The sequence below is a fragment of the Gymnoscopelus braueri genome (genome assembly GCF_963280865.1).
Source record: "Gymnoscopelus braueri genome assembly, chromosome: 4".
NCBI lineage: Eukaryota > Metazoa > Chordata > Actinopteri > Myctophiformes > Myctophidae > Gymnoscopelus > Gymnoscopelus braueri.
The window spans coordinates 33114944-33136035 of NC_137605.1; the positions used below are offsets into that span (position 1 = coordinate 33114944).

The window sequence follows — 21092 nt, forward strand, 5'->3', positions numbered from 1 at the left end:
TACAAGGTGGAAGACAAGACGAGAAAAGCAGTATGCAAGGCAAGACCTATACTTCACATTAACATTACGGCGTGCTAAGAGCAAACTACAGTATAACCAGTGGTGGAAAGTAACTAAGTACATTTACTCAAGTACTTTACTTAAGTACATTTTTGACTTATTTTTTACTTTACTGAAGTATTTGCAATTTTCAGTACTTTACTTCTACATTACAGTCATTTAGCAGACGCTTTTATCCAAAACGACTTACAGTAAGTGCATTCAACATAGGTAGGGAACGAAACTACTAATCACCAGAAGTCCTAAGTGCATTTTCTGCAAAAACAAGCAACCAAGAGTATACCTAGCGCTAAGGTAAAAGTGCAATATATCAGCTACCTACTTCTACTCAACTACATACATATCAGAGGCAGATATTAGCCTACTTTTACTCCACTACAATTATTTGAAAACTTTAGGTACCAGTTACTTTGTAGATTTTGGTTATTAATACAAAACATACATTGACCACTTCAGCGCTATATACATTTCCTCTTCTACCCCGGATTTGAACGCGGTTTCCAGTGCAATTGCTGAAATTTCACCATTGTGATAATAGAGCCTGCCTGCTTGATCAGAGGATACACTGAATTTGTGTCAGATCCTGTGTCTAGGTGAGACATGGCCTTTGACATTATCTAAATGTCTCAATAGAAGAGCAGGGAGACAAAATACAACCACCCTGATTGTATAAGTTATATTGTAGTAACATACTCTACCATACAGATTGTACAAAATTACATTATATTCATTAAAAAGGGCCCTTTTAAACCCTGTCCTCAAGGAGGAAATTAAAAGTACAGTATCTGCGTTCTGTTGGCCTGGAAGAAACCTTGTTTTAAAACAAATGCAAATTGTGAAAAATGCTCATGATTTATGTAAATCTTTACATATCTTGAATTAACATTTTGACTTGTTTGGGACTTGAAACAAAAGGTTAGGACTTGTGTGGGACTCGAAACAAAAGGTTAGGACTTGTTTGGGACTCGAAACAAAAAGCTGAGAACTTGGACTTGACTTGGGACTTGGCTGTGTTGACTTGGACTTGACTCGGGACTTGAGAGCAAAGACTTGAGACTCGACTTGGACTTGCAACATAGGGACTTTGTCCCACCTCTGCAGGTGATAAACGTGAACCATAAATCAGGGAAGGTGAGACAAGACAGGTAACAACCACAGTGGAAGACAGGAAACACAAGACCATACTTCAAAACAAAATAAGATTCAAGAACACAAAACACGTGCAATGCAGATCCTGACACACACTGCGTCATGATTTTGTTCAAAACGGACCTATCCTGCAAACTTTGGAATTAGGATGGAATGTTCTATTAGGATGGAATGTGAAATATCGGACACATCCGTCTTGATCACATGACTATAGAGATACTGTGTACCGATTTGCGTGTTTTTTGGACACAATCTGAAGGAGTAAGAGCAAAAAATGTGTTTTACAAAAGTCGGCCTCCTGGTGGCGCTCTAAAAGGCAGATGTGAGAAATGCAGGGCAAAGGTTGTTCCTTGGCCTCTAGGGAGTGTGCGTGCAAAGTTTCACGCAGATCGGTGCAGTTATAGGTAAAACGTGAATTTGGCCTGTTATAGCGCCACCATGAGGCTGATTTGAAAGTTTGTAAGTGGCATTTCTTCCTGGGCCAAGTGGGAATCTACGTGGAAATTTTCAAGGAAATCACATACTGCGTTCATGATTTGAGCCATTTTGTTCTAAACGAACCAATCCTGCAAACTTTGGAAGGCAATTTTAGCCAATTAGGATGGAATATGGAAAATCCGACAGATCTGTGTTGATCACATGACTATAGAGATACTGTGTACCGATTTGCATGATATTTGGATAAAATCTGTAGGAGTAATATAAAAAAAATGATTTGCACATATTGTCCTCCTGGGGGCGCTATAACAGGCCCATGTGAAGAATGTGGGGCAGAGGTTCTGAATTGGCATCCAGGGAGTGTGTGTGTTTCGCAGCGAGCGGGCCAACGGTGGCGGAGATTAGCTGCTCGCAGACAGAGACAGATGGACACACGGAAGGACACACAGACACAATTTTGCTATTACACAGGACAAAATTGTACTCCACCTTTCATGGACAAATTTATTTTCAAACTCTTCTTCTTATACTTTCAAAAAGTTAAAAACATTTTCCAAAATAAATAAAATTGCCAAATCACAACACATTGCATCACCACATTTTGTGAGCTTGTAGATCGGCACATTTTTAGAAATAAATAAATATATAAACAGTATGTATATATATACATATATATATATATAGATATTACAATACAATACAATATTAGTAACGGTATTTGGTGAAAAATACCATGATATTTGATTTTGTCCATAAAGCATTTTTAAAACGCTGGGTATTAATAATCTCTTTCCACACTGCTCTGGTCTTTCATATATCAAAGCAGCCCCTGATTGCCACCGACATAGAAATACAGTGACTTGGGTGTCTTGGTAATCTAATCACAAGGTGAAGAGTAATAGAAAAATGGATAAAAGAGCAGGAGTCTGTAATTTACCCTATACCTGAAATAATTCTGCATAAAATGGTCACATCAGACGAATGCCTGCGTGTGTGTCCGTGCCCGTGCGTGTGGGGGTATCTATTTTTTTGTTTATTTTTAAACACGCACAAAGCCTGTTGAAGATTTTTTTACAGGCATCACACATGGTGGAGGAACGGAAGTAGAAGTGTGAAGAATGAACAGAATAGCAGAACACTTGACCAACCTTGTGGTCCCTTAAGAGTCTCCATCTAACTATGGGTGGTGAGTGATGTTTCAGTTGAGTCGCACGTGCAGAGAACATGATGAACCAGGCAGTATCACACGACAAGTTCTGAAGTTTAATACACACATAGAGAAATAATATATACAGTATTGGACAGTGGACACATGACGTGACCAGAAGATATGGAACAAGGACAAGAACAGAATGGATAGAAATAGAACATGAATCTCGTATCATTGTGCACAGACGTCAGTAAGTATGGTCATCGCATCACGGGTATCTTATGCTTACGTAGATGAGTGATTCACCACATGTGTGTACTGGGTCAATCATAATTCATAACACCCAGCACACCTTGTGAACCCATGACATTTGCCCTTTTTATTTGTCCATCCAAATGGTTGTTTCAGAAGCTAGCCTGCCTTCCTAAAAATTTATCTTATCTGCATTATGAAGTCCATGCAACATGCCCCTGCTTCCGGGAGAGTTCTGGGTTCTTGGGCCTTTGGCCCCTGTCTTTGGCCTTGTAGCGTGTTTTCACTGATACAGAATCCCTGTCTGAGTATTCCTCTAGAGTCACTGTATTGCTCCTCCTTCCATCGTTTTCCAGGTCTTCTTCCTGGAACTGCAGGAAAACCAGGTGGGCAGTCAGGTCATCTACTGGCTGGTGTTGGAGCACAGCAGTAAGCAAGGTCTTGTAGAGTGGCCTGCTGGTGGCCTTCCTCCGCTTCCTCCGCTTCCTCCGCAAGAGCTGCTCAGTGTCCGCCCCCAGCCTCAGCCTATGCACCAGGCAGTGGACCAGTGTTCCCTTGTACAACCTGCTCAACACCACAAAATGAAAAGTTAGACACATCAGAGCATTAACTAAGACATATCAGATCAGCTTAGAGGGCAATCACAGCTGTTCTGATCCCCCCATCCAGAAGTAAAGTGGAGTGCTGATCAGATGCATAAATAGGCAACAATCATTGAGAATTATTTTCCAAATAATTTGTCAAATCATAATGAATAATTATAGTCTAAATCTGCAGCCATAACTACACCCAATTCCATTTTTTATATTGTATCAAGTCCAACAGAATACTACTACTACTACTACTAATACTACTACTACTACTACTACTACTAATAATAATAATAGTAAACTCTATTTGTATTGCACGTTTAAGTCCTCAATGGAAATACAGACCTCTTGGGGCCCCGCCTTTCTGCTTGATATACTTCCCCAAAATCCCCAGTGTTAATTTAACTCAGAGTGTGTAAACATTGACCCGTAAGGGTGCCTTACCATGCGATTTCAGGCTCTGGGAGAGGAAAACATAGTAGCTGGTTGAGGTGAAAGCCTACAACAAACACATATACACATGATTGATGTAATTATTCTTATTTTATTTTTATTGCCAAGTAAGATTGACTGCTTGGAAAGGATATCCAAAATGTTTTGGAGATGTAACCATGTTTCAAACATCATTTGTTAAGCTTAGCTGTTTGTATTGTTACTTTTCAAAGAATGATAGCATAAGTAAATTTGTAACTTTCTATAAGACCCAATTAACAAAAGATTTGTTGGGGGCTTCAAATAAGTTATTCAACAAAACACTAAACATTTGCATAATTATGCTGAATATTAATGATGGTTTGTAATGGAAATTGTCTCCTGGTCTATCATGGAATAGTTACTGAATGTAATTAGCAAAAAGTTAAAGGTAACCCTGTAAAGAATGTTTTCACATGTGTGTTTATTTAGTATTTAGCTCGTAGTTGAATACTACAGTAGCCTACACATGCATGCATATCTTTCTTTTGTTGTCCTACCTCGTTGTCTGTTGATTTCTCCATCCAGCATCCCAAGCAGCAGAGCCTGAATGACCTTCTCATCAGGGGGAGGACTGCTGTGCTGCAACCAGTAGCAAGTGACAGCGACTGGCAGGCGCAGGTTGGGTCAGGGTGGCACTCCACTCAAAGTGTTGTGGCTCACCCCAAGCGTCTCCAAAAATACCCGTTCAAGAATGGACTGCTCAGCCTGTTAAATACACAACACACAATTAAGTATGCACATTATGTGCACTGAAACAGAGGCGCAATGTAGCCTATAAACCGGGTTTCTGGTCCACCTGGAAAGGCTGGACCAGTCTTCCGAGCAGCAGCACGTCCAGAATGTCGGAGGTCAACCGGCCCTGGGTCAAAGGAAGGCGAGCCCAGTCGGGGACTATGCCCACCGCCTCTGGTTCAAGATACGGCGCTGTGCCGTCGTTGAAGAACCGGAGAAGGCAGGTTGGAGGGAACTGATACTCCTTCATTCCCAGAGTCAAGGCCTGTAGGACCTCAGCATCTCTTTTTCTGCTCAAGCCACCTATTAGCCCCAGCACCGCCTTCAAAGCATCATCGGGACTCTGAAAGTCCTTCAGCCATCGCACTATCCCGTCAAAGCGGCTCGTGGTCTCTCTTCCCGGTGGGATGTATTCAGGCCAGCGTATTGACAGGCCCATTTCACGCAACTTGACATAGTCGTTGCCGGCAAGTGCAGCCATGAGAGGCAGGAGTTGGAGTTTAATATCGAAATAGACGCAGAAGCAGGATGTGGAGTAGTATTTGCAAGGAATATAGCTCTGTCTCCCGCTCTGTGACACCGCGTCCCACTTGAAGTGCGAGATGGGCAGAAATCCCCCAGGGAGGTCAAAGACAAAGAAGTCACTGTCGTTGCTCAATACCGGGCACCTCCACTCTCTAGCCAAGGAGGCGATTTGGCTGTCAGCCTCTCCAAAGCACTGTGCGAATGGCACCTTCAGGTTGGTCAGTGTCTGTTTGAGCACCAACTTAACCAGGGTTGGCAGGATGTTCCCCTTACCACCCATAGCTTTAATATGGGCTCTCCTGATCCTGTCTTCAGCTCGTTTCATCAGGGTGTCATATTTTATATCGGAGCAGTCTGACCCCCCATCCAGTACTACATAAGGTTCAATCCCACAGTCTCTCAGAGCCTTGACAAACTTTGTAATAAGGTCCTCAAATGCATCATACTCTCCACCATGGTTCTGTTCCAAGCCAGCGTTGAAATAGAGCAAATGATACAAGTTACAGCCGTCAATAACAAGCTTACTGTTTCTGAAACGAATATCTCTAAATATCACTCGATAAGTGTAGTCAAGCCCTGGACCCCCATTGTGAGTTCAGATTCTGTGCCTTGTTGTCCAGTGGAACAGAGTGTTGTGCAGTGCAACCGAGTGATGCCTGTATTTATAGCAAGTTGAGTTTTCCTTTCCTTGAGTTTCATTTTCCTTACTGATGTCATGAATAGTTAAATAGGCAAAAACAAAGTACACAGACCAGTTGTCACATTGTGCTTTTCATTTAGGGTGTTGGGAGATAAGGCTTTATACATTGTTGATGATAGTGCCAATACCTTCCACACATGAAATAAGGACTCATGCAATTATCAGAAATTGACTCTATCGATCACACTTTACTTGAGACTTCAAATTCAGACACATAATTAACGCTTAATTAATGATAAACTCATACATGAATTGATCTTGTACATGGTGAACTTAACCAAGTGTAATATATCATTACTTAAGGACGTTATTCCAGTTTCACTTCTATTCCCAGAATGAGTGCTCATAGGTGGGTAGGAGTAGCGAGGAGGGTTGTGCGTGCGTGCGTGTGTGTGTGTCTGTGTGTGTGTGTGTGTGTGTGTGTACAGCCTTGTTACTTTTATGAGTCCATTTGCAGGTGGTAGGTATATCAAACATCATCGATACTGTATTATAGCCTACAGTAGCATTAACAATCTTTGGCATATTTGGCATGATGAATAGTCAAATGAAACAAACTGCCCAGTCAGGTTATGTCACAATTATAGACATGACAACAGTGAGGTAAGGAAAACGAAACATTAGGAAAAGGAAACCAATGTCAGGATCATGTATCACTATGTGAAAAACAACCCCGCCTCCCTGTGGGTGCCAACATATCCTTTCGACCTTTAGACACAAGAGGGCACTGTTGCACGTTGATAGATTATAATTGATTTCATGACAGTAGTGCGATGATGATGATGATGACTTTCATTATATCTCCCATTCATAAATGACTTTCTAATAGAATAGACTCATAGCCTATTTAAGAATGTCTTTATGGTCAGCATGTGGCTGCATACTATAGGACGACCTTTGCCCTTTGTGTTACACCTTTATGTGCCTGCACTGGTGCAATAAATCCTTAAAGATCATCAAGTCTCTGATGGACACCCCACTGTGACAGATACATATTCTGAACCAGCTATTTATTATTAGTCGTATTACTTCAACTAAACTCCTTACACACTGCATGAAATAGGCTGGCCTATGAACACCATTCCCCCTAAGATCCAATCCAGTTTTATAGTATACATACACTCATATCCCTTTCAACCGCACACAGATCCTGTTTTTTTATAGTATGTTTAATTGAGTATGAAACTTCAAAACAGTAAAACTATTAATTATTATCTTATATTTTAGGAAAGATTTGATTTGTAACAGGCCTGTGCACGAACTTTGAGAAGATTTTACATTTCTTCCTTTTTAATTAATATCTGTAAGCATTGTATTAATCATCATGAGAATGAACCAACAAAGAGACAAGTGAGAGAGAATGCTTTATTAGTGTAGTGTTATTAATGCTGTTATTTCCAGTTTTCCTTAGGGGAAGAACAATGATTCCTGCGTTTTAACACGGTTTACACATAATTTGACTCTGTCATCTGCTCCAGTTGAGATAATCAGTTGGCCAATTGATACCCTAGGCCTAGTTTATTGTGCAATGTGTGAGATTTCCACTGGAAGGAAAGTGAAACCTATAGCTACAATAAACACTCCACCTGTTTATTGTTCTATGTGAGAGTTTTCTACTTGAGAGGAATGTGAAACCTATGGCTACAATAAACAGAACACCTGTTTATTGCACATTGCAGGAGGTAGTTTTTCTGATCAATAATGCAATACAATTAATTATTTCATATATTTATATAAATTAGATCAGTTGTGGAATCCCTGCAGATCGTTATTGTATGTCTAGTTAGTGGTTAACAGCTTGAAGTACTTTTTATTCTAGGTTTGAAAGATTTCAAATCTAGGGGTCAGGTCATAGAACCCCCCCAGTACTGAAACTTCCCAGTGCCCACCTTAAGGTCATGAATGATTTCTTATCAGCTGATGCTGGGCACCCCTCTAGTCTTGTCCTCCTAGATCTCAGTGCAGCCTTTGATCCCTAGGATCAGGTTCAGACCACTGCGATTTTTCTCAACAACGTTCAGATGCTTAATTTATGATCCATCGTATAATGATGTCTTGGATATGACTTGTTGTGAGCTTGTAAATCTGCTATTTGTGGCCCACAACACCATTGTATGAGTTGGTGCTTGGTGCTTGGTTAATTTTCTTCATATACTGCTGGATTTGATATCTTATAAGAACACTCTCCTAAAAATCAATTTCATAAACTTTTTTGTGATTCTTTTACTATTCTTACTAATTTCATTGTCTTCGATGAATTGAGCACAAAGGACCCCAATGGAAACAAGCCATAGTACTTTCTTGGGTTTAAAATCCTCTTAACCGACCTTGTATTGAACTGTACTACCCTTTGCTTGTCTTTGCAAACTGTTAATGAAGTATTCAATCAATCAATCAGTCCTTTATCTGTTATGGTCTTTCACTGCCTCTGTCTTATTGTACTTTCAAAGCAATTTGTAAACTTGAGTTAGAGAGGCTCAATAAATAGTTTTTTATTAATATTAAGACAGTATTGAACTGAAACAGATAAAAACTAGAAAAGGTGCTCCTCGGAGCACAAGTCTCCGCCAGGTCAGGTAGGTTATTGTGGCCTCCTGGTGGCACCAAAATATGCCAATGTGAAAAGGGTGCCATTTCTTCTTAGGCCTTTCACGGCAATCGGACACTGCATTCATGATTTGAGGCATTTTATTCCAAAAATGTGGTTTGCTAAATGAGTCCTGCTGGTGGCGCTATAACAGGCCAATGTGAAGAGGGTGGCATTTCTTCCTCTGCATATTGGTAATGTGCGTGCAAAATTTCATGCGTCATGATTTTGTTTCAAAACGGACCTATCCTGCAAACTTTGGAATTAGGATGGAATGTTCTATTAGGATGGAATGTGAAATATCGGACACATCCGTCTTGATCACATGACTGTAGAGATACTGTGTACCGATTTGCGTGTTTTTTGGACACAATCTGAAGGAGTAAGAGCAAAACATTTGTTTTACAAAAGTCGGCCTCCTGGTGGCGCTCTAAAAGGCAGATGTAAGAAATGCAGGGCAAAGGTTGTTCCTTGGCCTCTAGGGAGTGTGCGTGCAAAGTTTCACGCAGATCGGTGCAGTTATAGGTAAAAATGTGAATTGGCCTGTTATAGCGCCACCATGAGGCTGATTTGAAAGTTTGTAAGTGGCATTTCTTCCTGGGCCAAGTGGGAATCTACATGGAAAGTTTAAAGGAAATCGCATACTGCGTTCATGATTTGAGGCATTTTGTTCAAAACGAACCAATCCTGCAAACTTTGGAAGGCAATGTTAGCCAATTAGGATGGAATATGGAAAATCGGACAGATCCGTGTTGATCACATGACTTATAGAGATACTGTGTACCGATTTGCGTGATGTTTGGATAAAATCTGTAGGAGTAATATTAAAAAAAATGTTTTGCACAAATTGTCCTCCTGGGGGCGCTATAACAGGCCCATGTGAAGAATGTGGGGCAGAGGTTCTGAATTGGCATCCAGGGAGTGTGTTTGGACAGTTTTAACTTTCAAAAAGTTAAAAACATTTTCAAAAATAAATAAAATTGCCAAATCACAACACATTGCATCACCACATGTTGTGAGCTTGTAGATCGGCACATTTTTGGAAATAAATAAATATATATACAGTATGTATATATATATATATATATATATATAGATATATATATATATATATATATATATATATATATATATATATATATATATAGATATATATATATATATATAGATATTACAATACAATATTAGTAACGGTATTTGGTGAAAAATACCATGATATTTGATTTTGTCCATAAAGCATTTTTTAAATCTGTGCTGGGTATTAATAATCTCTTTCCACACTGCTCTGGTCTTTCATATATCAAAGCAGCCCCTGATTGCCACCAACATAGAAATACAGTGACTTGGGTGTCTTGGTAATCAACTGTAATCACAAGGTGAAGAGTAATACAAAAATGGATAAAAGAGCAGGAGTCTGTAATGTACCCTATACCTGAAATAATTCTGCATAAAATGGTCACATCAGACGAATGCCTGCGTGTGTGTGCGTGCGTGTGGGGGTATCTATTTTTTTGTTTATTTTTAAACACGCACAAAGCCTGTTGAAGATTTTTTTTACAGCTGAACAGGCATCACACATGGTGGAGGAACGGAAGTAGAAGTGTGAAGAATGAACAGAATAGCAGAACACTTGATCAACCTTGTGGTCCCTTAAGAGTCTCCATCTAACTATGGGTGGTGAGTGATGTTTCAGTTGAGTCGCACGTGCAGAGAACATGATGAACCAGGCAGTATCACACGACAAGTTCTGAAGTTTAATACACACACAGAGAATTAATATATACAGTATTGGACAGTGGACACATGACGTGACCAGAAGATATGGAACAAGAACAGAATGGATAGAAATAGAACATGCATCTCGTATCATTGTGCACAGATGTCAGTCTCACTGATAAAGTATGGTCATTGCATCACGGGTATCTTATGCTTACGTAGATGAGTGATTCACCACATGTGTGTACTGGGTCAATCATAATTCATAACACCCAGCACACCTTGTGAACCCATGATATTTTCCCTTTTTATTTGTCCATCCAAATGGTTGTTTCAGAAGCTAGCCTGCCTTCCTAAAAATGTATCTTATCTGCATTATGAAGTCAACATGCCCCTGCTTCCGGGAGAGTTCTGGGTTCTTGGGCCTTTGGCCCCTGTCTTTGGCCTTGTAGCGTGTTTTCACTGATACTGAATCCCTGTCTGAGTATTCCTCTAGAGTCACTGTGTTGCCCCTCCTTCCATCGTTTTCCAGGTCTTCTTCCTGGAACTGCAGGAAATCCAGGTGGGCAGTCAGGTCATCTACTGGCTGGTGCTGCTTTGGAGCTGCTCCTCTCCTCCTTGTTGCTGAGGTGGACACAACATCCTGCTTCTGGAGCACAGCAGTAAGCAAGGTCTTGTAGAGTGGCCTGCTGGTGGCCTTCCTCCGCAAGAGCTGCTCAGTGTCCGCCCCCAGCCTCAGCCTATGCACCAGATAGTGGACCAGTGTTCCCTTGTACAACCTGCTCAACACCACAAAAAGAAAAGTTAGACACATCAGAGCATTAACTAAGACATATCAGATCAGCTTGGAGGGCAATCACAGCTGTTCTGAATCCCCCATCCAGAAGTAAAGTGGACTGCAGATCAGATGCATAAATAGGCAACAATCATTGAGAATTATTGTCCAAATAATTTGTCAAATTATAATGAATAATTATACTGTAAATCTGCAGCCATAACTACACCCAACACCCAATTCCATTATATTTTATCAAGTCCAACAGAATACTACTACTACTACTACTACTACTACTACTACTACTACTACTACTACTACTACTACTACTACTACTACTACTACTACTACTACTACTACTACTACTACTCATAATAATAATAATAATAATAATAATAATAGTAAACTCTATTTGTATAAAGTCCTCAAGGGAAGTACAGACCTCTTGGGGCCTTTCTGCTGAAATACTTTATACGACAAAATCCCCAGTGTTAATTTAACTCAGAGTGTGTAAACATTGACCCATAAGGGTGCCTTACCATGCGATTTCAGGCTCTGGTAGAGGAAAACATAGTAGCTGGTTGAGGTGAATGCTGTCGTTCAAGCAGACCTGCCATTGGTTGTAGGCATGAGCTACACCCAAGTCCTGTTTGTGTCTGTAGTTCTTTATGTGGCGCTTCAAGCCTACAACAAACACATATACACACGATTGATGTCACTGTTCTTATTTAATTTTTTATTGCCAAGTAAGTTTGACTGCTTGGAAAGGATATCCAAAATGTTTTGGAGATGTAAACATTTTTCAAACATCATGTGTTAAGCTTAGCTGTTTATATTATTACTTTTCAATGAATGATAGCCTAAGTCAAATTTTAACTTTGTATAAGAACCAATTAACAAAAGATTTGTTGGGGGCTTCAAATAACAAAACACTAAACATTTACATAATTATGCTGAATATTAATGATGATTTGCAATGGAAATTGTCCTCCAGGCCTATCATGGAATAGTTACTGAATGTAATTAGCAAAACGTTAAAGGTACCCTGTAAAGAATGTTTTCACATGTGTGAGTATTTAGTATTTAGCTCGTAGTTGAATACTACAGTAGCCTACACATGCATGCACATCTTTCTTTTGTTGTCCTACCTCGTTGTCTATTGATTTCTCCAGCCACTATCCCAAGCAGCAGAGCCTGAATGACCTTCTCATCAGGGGGGGGACTGCTGTGCTGCAACCAGTAGCAAGTGACAGCGACTGGCAGACGCAGGTTGGGTGGCACTCGACTCAAAGTGTTATGGCTCACCCCAAGCGTCTCCAAAAATACCCGTTCAAGAATGGACTGCTCAGCCTGTTAAATACACAACACACAATTAAGTATTCACATTATGTGCACTGAAACAGAAGCATAATTTGTAGCTTATAATCTGTGTTTCTCAAATAACTCAAAGCTACGATAGCAGCAAGAAATTCAAGTTACGTGTCTTTACAGCATGAGGCAACCTTGCTCCACATTTAACCTTGCCTTCAGATATGTATGTAAAAACAAACAAAACAAAAAAACATGATATCTTACCTGATGCAGTAAATCCAGTTTTAGTTTTTGGGCAACACCACGGACGATTGGTCGGACCATGATCTCTGACAGCTGTGTGCCCTCTCTGTCCCATTCCTTCACTCTGGTTCTTGTCTTATTACCTAACAACAGCCCATACATCACCTGTCGGATAGGCCGAGATGTAATATTGGCGCTTGGCAGGTGGGCGTGGTCCACCTGTAAAGGCTGGACCAGTCTTCCGAGCAGCAGCACGTCCAGAATGTTGGAGGTCAACCGGCCCTGGGTCAAAGGAAGGCGAGCCCAGTCGGGGACTATGCCCACCGCCTCTGGTTCAAGATACGGCGCTGTACCCTCGTTGAAGAACCGGAGAAGGCAGGTTGGAGGGAACTGATACTCCTTCATTCCCAGGGTCAAGGCCTGCAGGACCTCAGCATCTGTTTGTCTGCTCGAGCCACCCATTAGCCCCAGCACCGCCTTCAAAGCATCATCGGGACTCTGAAAGTCCTTCAGCCATCGCACTATCCTGTCAAAGCGGCTCGTGGTCTCTCTTCCCGGTGGGATGTATTCAGGCCAGCGTATTGACAGGCCCATTTCATGCACCTTGACATAGTCGTTGCCGGCCAGTGCAGCCATGAGAGGCAGGAGTTGGCGTTTAATATCGAAATAGACGCAGAAGCAGGATGTGGTGTAGTATTTGCAGGGAATATAGCTCTGTCTCCCGCTCTGTGACAGCGCGTCCCACTTGAAGTGTGAGATGGGCAGTAACCCTCCGGGGAGGTCAAAGACATAGAAGTCACTGTCGTTGCTCAATACCGGGCACCTCCACTCTCTAGCCAAGGAGGCGATTTGGCTGTCAGCCTCTCCAAAGCACTGTGCGAATGGCACCTTCAGGTTGGTCAGTGTCTGTTTGAGCACCAACTTAACCAGGGTTGGCAGGATGTACCCCTTACCACCCATAGCTGCAATATGGGCTCTCCTGATCCTGTCTTCAGCTCGTTTCATCAGGGTGTCATTTATGTAGTGTAAATCCAGTACTACATAAGGTTCAATCCCACAGTCTCTGAGAACCTTGACAAACTTTGTAATAATGTCCTCAAATGCATCATACCATGGTTCTGTTCCAAGCCTGTTTTAAAGTAGAGAAAATGAAAGAAGTTACCCCCGTCAATAACAAGCTTACTGTTTCTGAAACGAATATCTCTAAATATCTGACAGTTGTTCTCGATAAAGGTAGTCAAGCCCTGGACCCCCATTGTGAGTTCAGATTCTGTGCCTTGATGTCCAGTGCAACTGAGTGATGCCTGTATTTATAGTAACCTGCAGTTTTCTATTCCTTAAGTTTCATTTTCCTTTCCTCACTGATGTCATGTGGTGTCAACCTGACTTGAGTAACCACATTCCCCAAATGTGTGTGTGAAGCAAGCTTTTTGCATCTGGCAGAGCCAGGTTAATGTGATGTGGGTCAGTGGGGAGATAAGGCTATGTTTTTGATGATAGTGCCATTACCTGCAAGGACTCATGCAATTACCTGAAATTGAGTCTATACTAGTCTAAAGAACATGTCCTCACATCCTTATTTTGTTATTGTCAATGTTCTCCAATTCTGGATGTTGGCAACCCTAACTCCACTGCGCCGTCTACAGATCTGGTCAATATAAATTACTATTGACCAGATCTGTAGATCTACAAGACAATTATCAATTGTCTTGTCAATTATCAATTGTCTTGTAGATAGCCTATACCATAACTTTACCCTACTGGGCCAGTACATTTTGTTATATATAAATGATATACACTATACATACTACTGCTTCATTGTGGATACTGCAGTAACTAAACAATATATTTGTGTATTACATTACTATACAGTATATTTGTGGTCCATGGTATGCTATCAAATTCCTGTAGGATGCAGAGCAGATTGCGGATCATCCAGTCTGTGTATGTGTGTGTGTGTGTGTGTGTGTGTGTGTGTGTGTGTGTGTGGATCCTTGTTACTTTTATCAGTTTTATATGAGTCAATTTTGAAGGGGATCGAAGGTTGGTCTATATCAAACATCATCATCGATACTGTATAATAAAAATGTCCCCGCGATGGTATGATGAATAGTCAAATAAAACTGCCAGTCATGCAGGTTACTAGGTAATAATTAGCCTGATCGCATGGCCAGCCTCTCCACAGCTCCGCCAGTACTGTCTCTCTGCCTGAGGAGCGCAGTGGGCGGAGTTGTGAAAGCTCTGGCCATGGTAGGTAATTATAAACATGCCATCAGTGAGGTCAGGAAAATGAAACTTAAAGGAAAAGAAAACCAATAGTAACCTCACGTCAAGAGCAACATTTCCTTTCGACCTTTAGACACAAGAGGGCACTGTCTGTTGCACCTTGATAGATATAATTGATTTCATGACAGCAGTGTGATGATGATGACGACGACGACGACTTGTGTAGCCTATTATAAGTGTGTATTTATGGCAAGCTTGTGGTTGCATACTGTAGAATGACCTCAGCCCTTTGTGTTCTGCACTGGAACAATAAATACTTCATGATAATTAAAGTCTCTGATAGATAGACACGCACACCGTTGGCGGAGGAGACAATTAATAGCCTGCCTGAGATGTGATTTGTTTTCATGTATTTATTGATTGATTGATTGATTGATTTTTTGCTATTTTCAGGTTGCTATTAGCTATTATCAAACATTACTTCTAGCTGTCTTGTCCTCACCTGATGCATGTACAGTACCTTGTACAATACCACAAATCTCCTGCAACATATTAATGAGCATGTCATCCAGACACTTTACGAGTCACCAAAATTATTCAAACCAATTTGAATTCAAAGATTAGATTGTGAATATTTAGTATGTTTTTACATTGTCATGAAAAAATAATACATAGACTATAATGTATATTTATTCAAAATAAATACAATTAAATAAAATGGGCCACGGACATAGACAAGTCCGTGTACAGACATGTAACATGTTGATGACCCCTAGTTAGGGTAGTTACACATTCAGATACATTCAATATTTGAATAATAAACGGGCCCCTTTTGATACGAAAATAACCCACAGGAAAAGTGAAGGTATTTCATAATGTTGTTTTATGCCTATGAAAACAGCTTGTAAATCAACACAATTAGTTGATAGTAGGCCTAAGGCTAGTAAGACTGTCAAATGATCAGATTTTCAATAATAACAGACCAGGATTGAAAAATATGTGATTTGACCAATATTACCATTTCATTATGAGTAGTTTTTTTTAAAAGTATTCTGTCTGTGGGATTTATGTTAGTTGAAATAAGGTTATATTCTGGGCCAGATCCGACTAGTTATGATTTGACTTGATCTGGCCTCGATCGTACTCTCTCTGATTCATCCAGGACGTCCATTTTCGTGGTCAGGAATTATTTTGGTTGAAATCAGGTGATATTCTGGGCCAGATCTGACTAGTCTTGGTTTGACTGGATCTAGCCCCAATCGAGACGTCACTGATTCGTCCGGGTCCTAACTGTGCTTGCTGGGTACAGTATTGGACAGTGGACACATGACGTGACCAGAAGATATGGAACAAGGACAAGAACAGAATGGATAGAAATAGAACATGCATCTCGTATCATTGTGCACAGACGTCAGTAAGTATGGTCATCGCATCACAGGTATCTTATGCTTACGTAGATGAGTGATTCACCACATGTGTGTACTGGGTCAATCATAATTCATAACACCCAGCACACCTTGTGAACCCATGACATTTGCCCTTTTTATTTGTCCATCCAAATGGTTGTTTCAGAAGCTAGCCTGCCTTCCTAAAAATGTATCTGATCTGCATTATGAAGTCCATGCAACATGCCCCTGCTTTCGGGAGAGTTCTGGGTTCTTGGGCCTTTGGCCCCTGTCTTTGGCCTTGTAGCGTGTTTTCACTGATACTGAATCCCTGTCTGAGTATTCCTCTAGAGTCACTATGCTGGGTGCTGGGTATTAATAATCTCTTTTCACACAGCTCTCGTCTACAAAGACCCAGATTGCCGCTTACATAGATGATATAGCTGATGATAAACATCCCAGATTTGGCCGTCCAAATCGGTTGCTTCAGAAGCTATCCTACATTCCTAACCACGGATCTGAGGACGCATGCTGAAGTCCCGATCAATACGCCCCTGCTTTCGGGTGAGTTCTGGGTTCTTGTACCATTGGCCCCTGTCTTTGGCCTTGTAGCGTGTTTTCACTGATCCTGAATCCCAGCTTGGGTATTCCTCTGTGTCGCCCCTCCTTCCATCGTTTTCCAGGTCTTCTTCCTGGAACTGCAGGAAATTCAGGTGGGCAGTCAGGTCATCTACTGGCTGGTGTTGGAGCACAGCAGTAAGCAAGATCTTGTAGAGTGGCCTGCTGGTGGCCTTCCTCCGCAAGAGCTTCTCAGTGTCCGCCCCCAGCCTCAGCCTATGCACCAGGTAGTGGACCAGTGTTCCCTTGTACAACCTGCTCAACACCACAAAATGAAAAGTTAGACACATCAGAGCATTAACTAAGACATATCAGATCAGCTTGGAGGGTAATCACAGCTGTTCTGATCCCCCAATCCAGAAGTAAAGTGGACTGCAGATCAGATGCATAAATAGGCAACAATCATTGAGAATTATTTTCCAAATAATTTGTCAAATTATAATGAATAATTATAGTCTATATCTGCAGCCATAACTACACCCAACACCCAATTCCATTATATTTTATCAAGTCCAACAGAATACTACTACTACTACTACTACTACTACTACTACCACCACTACCACTACTACTACTACTACTACTACTACTACTACTACTACTACTACTACTACTACTACTACTACTACTACTACTACTAATAATAATAATAGTAAACTCTATTTGTATGGCACAAGTCCTCAAGGGAAGTACAGACCTCTTAGGGTCTTTCTGCTTGATATACTTTATACGACAAAATCCCCAGTGTTAATTTAACTCAGAGTGTGTAAACATTGACCCGTAAGGGTGCCTTACCATGCAATTTCAGGCTCTGGTAGAGGAAAACATAGTAGCTGGTTGAGGTGAATGCTGTCGTTCAAGCAGACCTGCCATTGGTTGTAGGCATGAGCTACACCCAAGTCCTGTTTGCGTCTGTAGTTCTTTATGTGGCGCTTCAAGCCTACAACAAACACATATACACATGATTGATGTCACTGTTCTTGTTTTATTTTATATTGCCAAGTAAGTTTGACTGCTTGGAAAAGATATCCAAATGTTTTGGAGATGTAACCATTTTTCAAACATAATGTGTTAAGCTTAGCTGTTTATATTATTACTTTTCCATGAATGATAGCCTAACTACATTTTTAACTTTCTATAAGACCCAATTAAAGGTAGGGTAAGTGATTTTCTTTGGTTAAAATAAGTGTTAAATAGCTCTATATTCTGATAGTACTCATTGCTATAGAGTGTTTGTTCAGTAAAAGGAGTCTCCTTGTCTCTCCAGCTCTTTATAAAACAGAAAATGCATTTTCGTTTCAGTTTCAGTTTCATTTCCAATTTTAGCCAATTAGGATAGAGAACTCAATCAGGATATAGATTAAACAAGTGAAATTGGAAGTGATGACGCTAAGAAATGAGCAGACAAAATTGGAACTGGAACACTATAAAAGTCTTAGCTTAAAAATGGGTACTTTCTCCTGATTGACTGAGATTTTGACACCTACCGGAAAATGTATTTTCTGTTTATTTAAGAGCTGGAGAGACGGGGAGACTCCTGTTACTGAACAAACACTCTATAGCAATGAGTGTTTGCTATGATATAGCAAACACTCTATAGCTTTTTGTTTTAACCAAAAAATATCACCTACCTTTAACAAAAGATTTGTTGGGGGCTTCAAATAACCAAACACTAAACATTTACATAATTATGCTGAATATTAATGATGATTTGCAATGGAAATTGTCCTCCAGGCCTATCATGGAATAGTTACTGAATGTAATTAGCAAAACGTTAAAGGTACCCTGTAAAGAATGAGTTGACTCACACATGTGTGAGTATTTAGTATTTAGCTCGTAGTTGAATACTACAGTAGCCTACACATGCATGCATATCTTTCTTTTGTTGTCCTACCTTGTTGTCTGTTGATTTCTCCAGCCACCATCCCAAGCAGCAGAGCCTGAATGACCTTCTCATCAGGGGGAGGCCTGCTGTGCTGCAACCAGTAGCAAGTGACAGCGACTGGCAGGCGCAGGTTGGGTGGTACTCCACTCAAAATGTTATGGCTCACCCCAAGCGTCTCCAAAAATACCCGTTCAAGAATGGACTGCTCAGCCTGTTAAATACACAACACACAATTAAGTATGCACATTATGTGCACTGAAACAGAAGCATAATTTGTAGCCTATAATCCGTGTTTCTCAAACAACTCAAAGCTACGATAGCAGCAAGAAATTCAAGTTACGTGTCTTTACAGCATGAGGCAACCTTGCTCCACATTTAACCTTGCCTTCAGATCTGTAGCTATGTAAAAACAAAAAAACATGATATCTTACCTGATGCAGTAAATCCAGTTTTAGTTTTTGGGCAACACCACGGACGATTGGTCGGACCATGATCTCTGACAGCTGTGTGCCCTCTCTGTCCCATTCCTCCACTCTGGTTCTTGTCTTATTACCTAACAACAGCCCGTACATCACCTGTCGGATAGGCCGAGAAGTAATATTGGCGCTTGGCAGGTAGGCGTGGTCCACCTGTAAAGGCTGGACCAGTCTTTGGAGCAGCAGCACGTCTAGAATGTTGGAGGTCAACCGGCCCTGGGTCAAAGGAAGGCGAGCCCAGTCGGGGACTATGCCCACCGCCTCTGGTTCAAGATCCGGCGCTGTACCGTCGTTGAAGAACCGGAGAAGGCAGGTTGGAGGGAACTGGTACTCCTTCATTCCCAGAGTCAAGGCCTGCAGGACCTCAGCATCTGTTTGTCTGCTCGAGCCACCCATTAGCCCCAGCACCGCCTTCAAAGCATCATCGGGACTCTGAAAGTCCTTCAGCCATCGCACTATCCTGTCAAAGCGGCTCGTGGTCTCTCTTCCCGGTGGGATGTATTCAGGCCAGCGTATTGACAGGCCCATTTCATGCAGCTTGACATAGTCGTTGCCGGCCAGTGCAGCCATGAGAGGCAGGAGTTGGAGTTTAATATCGAAATAGACGCAGAAGCAGGATGTGGAGTAGTATTTGCAGGGAATATAGCTCTGTCTCCCCCTCTGTGACACCGCGTCCCACTTGAAGTGTGAGATGGGCAGTAACCCTCCGGGGAGGTCAAAGACATAGAAGTCACTGTCGTTGCTCAATACCGGGCACCTCCACTCTCTAGCCAAGGAGGCGATTTGGCTGTCAGCCTCTCCAAAGCACTGTGCAAATGGCACCTTCAGGTTGGTCAGTGTCTGTTTGAGCACCAACTTAACCAGGGTTGGCAGGATGTACGTACCCTTACCACCCATAGCTGCAATATGGGCTCTCCTGATCCTGTCTTCAGCTTGTTTCATCAGGGTGTCATTTATGTAGTGTAAATCCAGTACTACATAAGGTTCAATCCCACAATCTCTCAGAGCCTTGACAAACTTTGTAATAATGTCCTCAAATGCATCATACTCTCCACCATGGTTCTGTTCCAAGCCAGTTTTAAAGTAGAGAAAATGAAAGAAGTTACCCCCGTCAATAACAAGCTTACTGTTTCTGAAACGAATATCTCTAAATATCTGACAGTTGTTCTCGATAAAGGTAGTCAAGCCCCAGATCCCCATTGTGAGTTCAGATTCTGTGCCTTGATGTCCAGTGCAACTGAGTGATGCCTGTATGTATAGCAATCTGCAGTTTTCTATTCCTTAAGTTTCATTTTCCTTTCCTCACTCATGTCATGTGGCGTTAACCTGACTCCGCCAGATGGGCGTGGTATTAAGTAACCAGATTCCCCAAATGTGTGTGCGAAGCAAGATTTTTGCATCTGGAGCCAGGTGAATGTGGTGTGGGGAGATAAGGATGTTGTTGATGATAGTGCCATTACCAGCAAGGACTCATGCAATTACCTGAAATAGAGTCTATACTAGTCTAAAGAACATGTCCTCACATCCTTATTTTGTTATTGTCAAATGTGCAAAGAACTGTGTACATACCATAACTGTAAAAAAAGAATGGACAGCGTTATGCCCATAGACTCTACAGACCGTAAATGAAGCCTATTTTTCAGAACTCACAATCACATACTTCTTATATGTAAATTATATACACTATACATACTGCTTCATTATGGATACTGCAGTAGCTAAACAATATATTTGTGTATTACATTACTATACAGTATATTTGTGGTCCATGGTATATGCTATCAAATTCCTGTAGGATGC

At 41.2% G+C, this 21092-nt stretch overlaps 3 protein-coding genes across 3 annotated transcripts; all 3 read right to left on the bottom strand.

Moving 5' to 3' along the window:
* Nucleotides 1-3243: 3243 nt before the first annotated feature.
* On the bottom strand, nt 3244-5678 carry LOC308083570 (single-strand DNA endonuclease ASTE1-like; the record flags this gene model as incomplete). The annotated part of the gene is made up of 4 exons (XM_080425884.1): nt 4894-5678; nt 4611-4718; nt 4084-4138; nt 3244-3613 (listed from the first exon to the last, which is right to left on the bottom strand). The coding sequence occupies exons 1-4, from the start codon at nt 5648-5650 to the stop codon at nt 3244-3246; spliced, it is 1290 nt and encodes a 429-aa protein (XP_080282010.1). The 5' UTR covers nt 5651-5678.
* A 4780-nt stretch (nt 5679-10458) lies between these two features.
* Nucleotides 10459-13799, bottom strand: LOC308083571 (single-strand DNA endonuclease ASTE1-like). The gene is made up of 4 exons (XM_080425885.1): nt 12724-13799; nt 12297-12498; nt 11688-11832; nt 10459-11152 (listed from the first exon to the last, which is right to left on the bottom strand). Exons 1-4 carry the CDS (start codon nt 13705-13707, stop codon nt 10714-10716), a joined length of 1770 nt encoding a protein of 589 aa, XP_080282011.1. The 5' UTR covers nt 13708-13799; the 3' UTR covers nt 10459-10713.
* Nucleotides 13800-15697: 1898 nt separating this feature from the next.
* LOC308084416 (single-strand DNA endonuclease ASTE1-like) lies at nt 15698-20560 on the bottom strand. Its single transcript, XM_080427069.1, has 4 exons — nt 19248-20560; nt 18826-19027; nt 17727-17871; nt 15698-17186 (listed from the first exon to the last, which is right to left on the bottom strand). The coding sequence occupies exons 1-4, from the start codon at nt 20490-20492 to the stop codon at nt 16820-16822; spliced, it is 1959 nt and encodes a 652-aa protein (XP_080283195.1). The 5' UTR covers nt 20493-20560; the 3' UTR covers nt 15698-16819.
* Nucleotides 20561-21092: the final 532 nt, after the last annotated feature.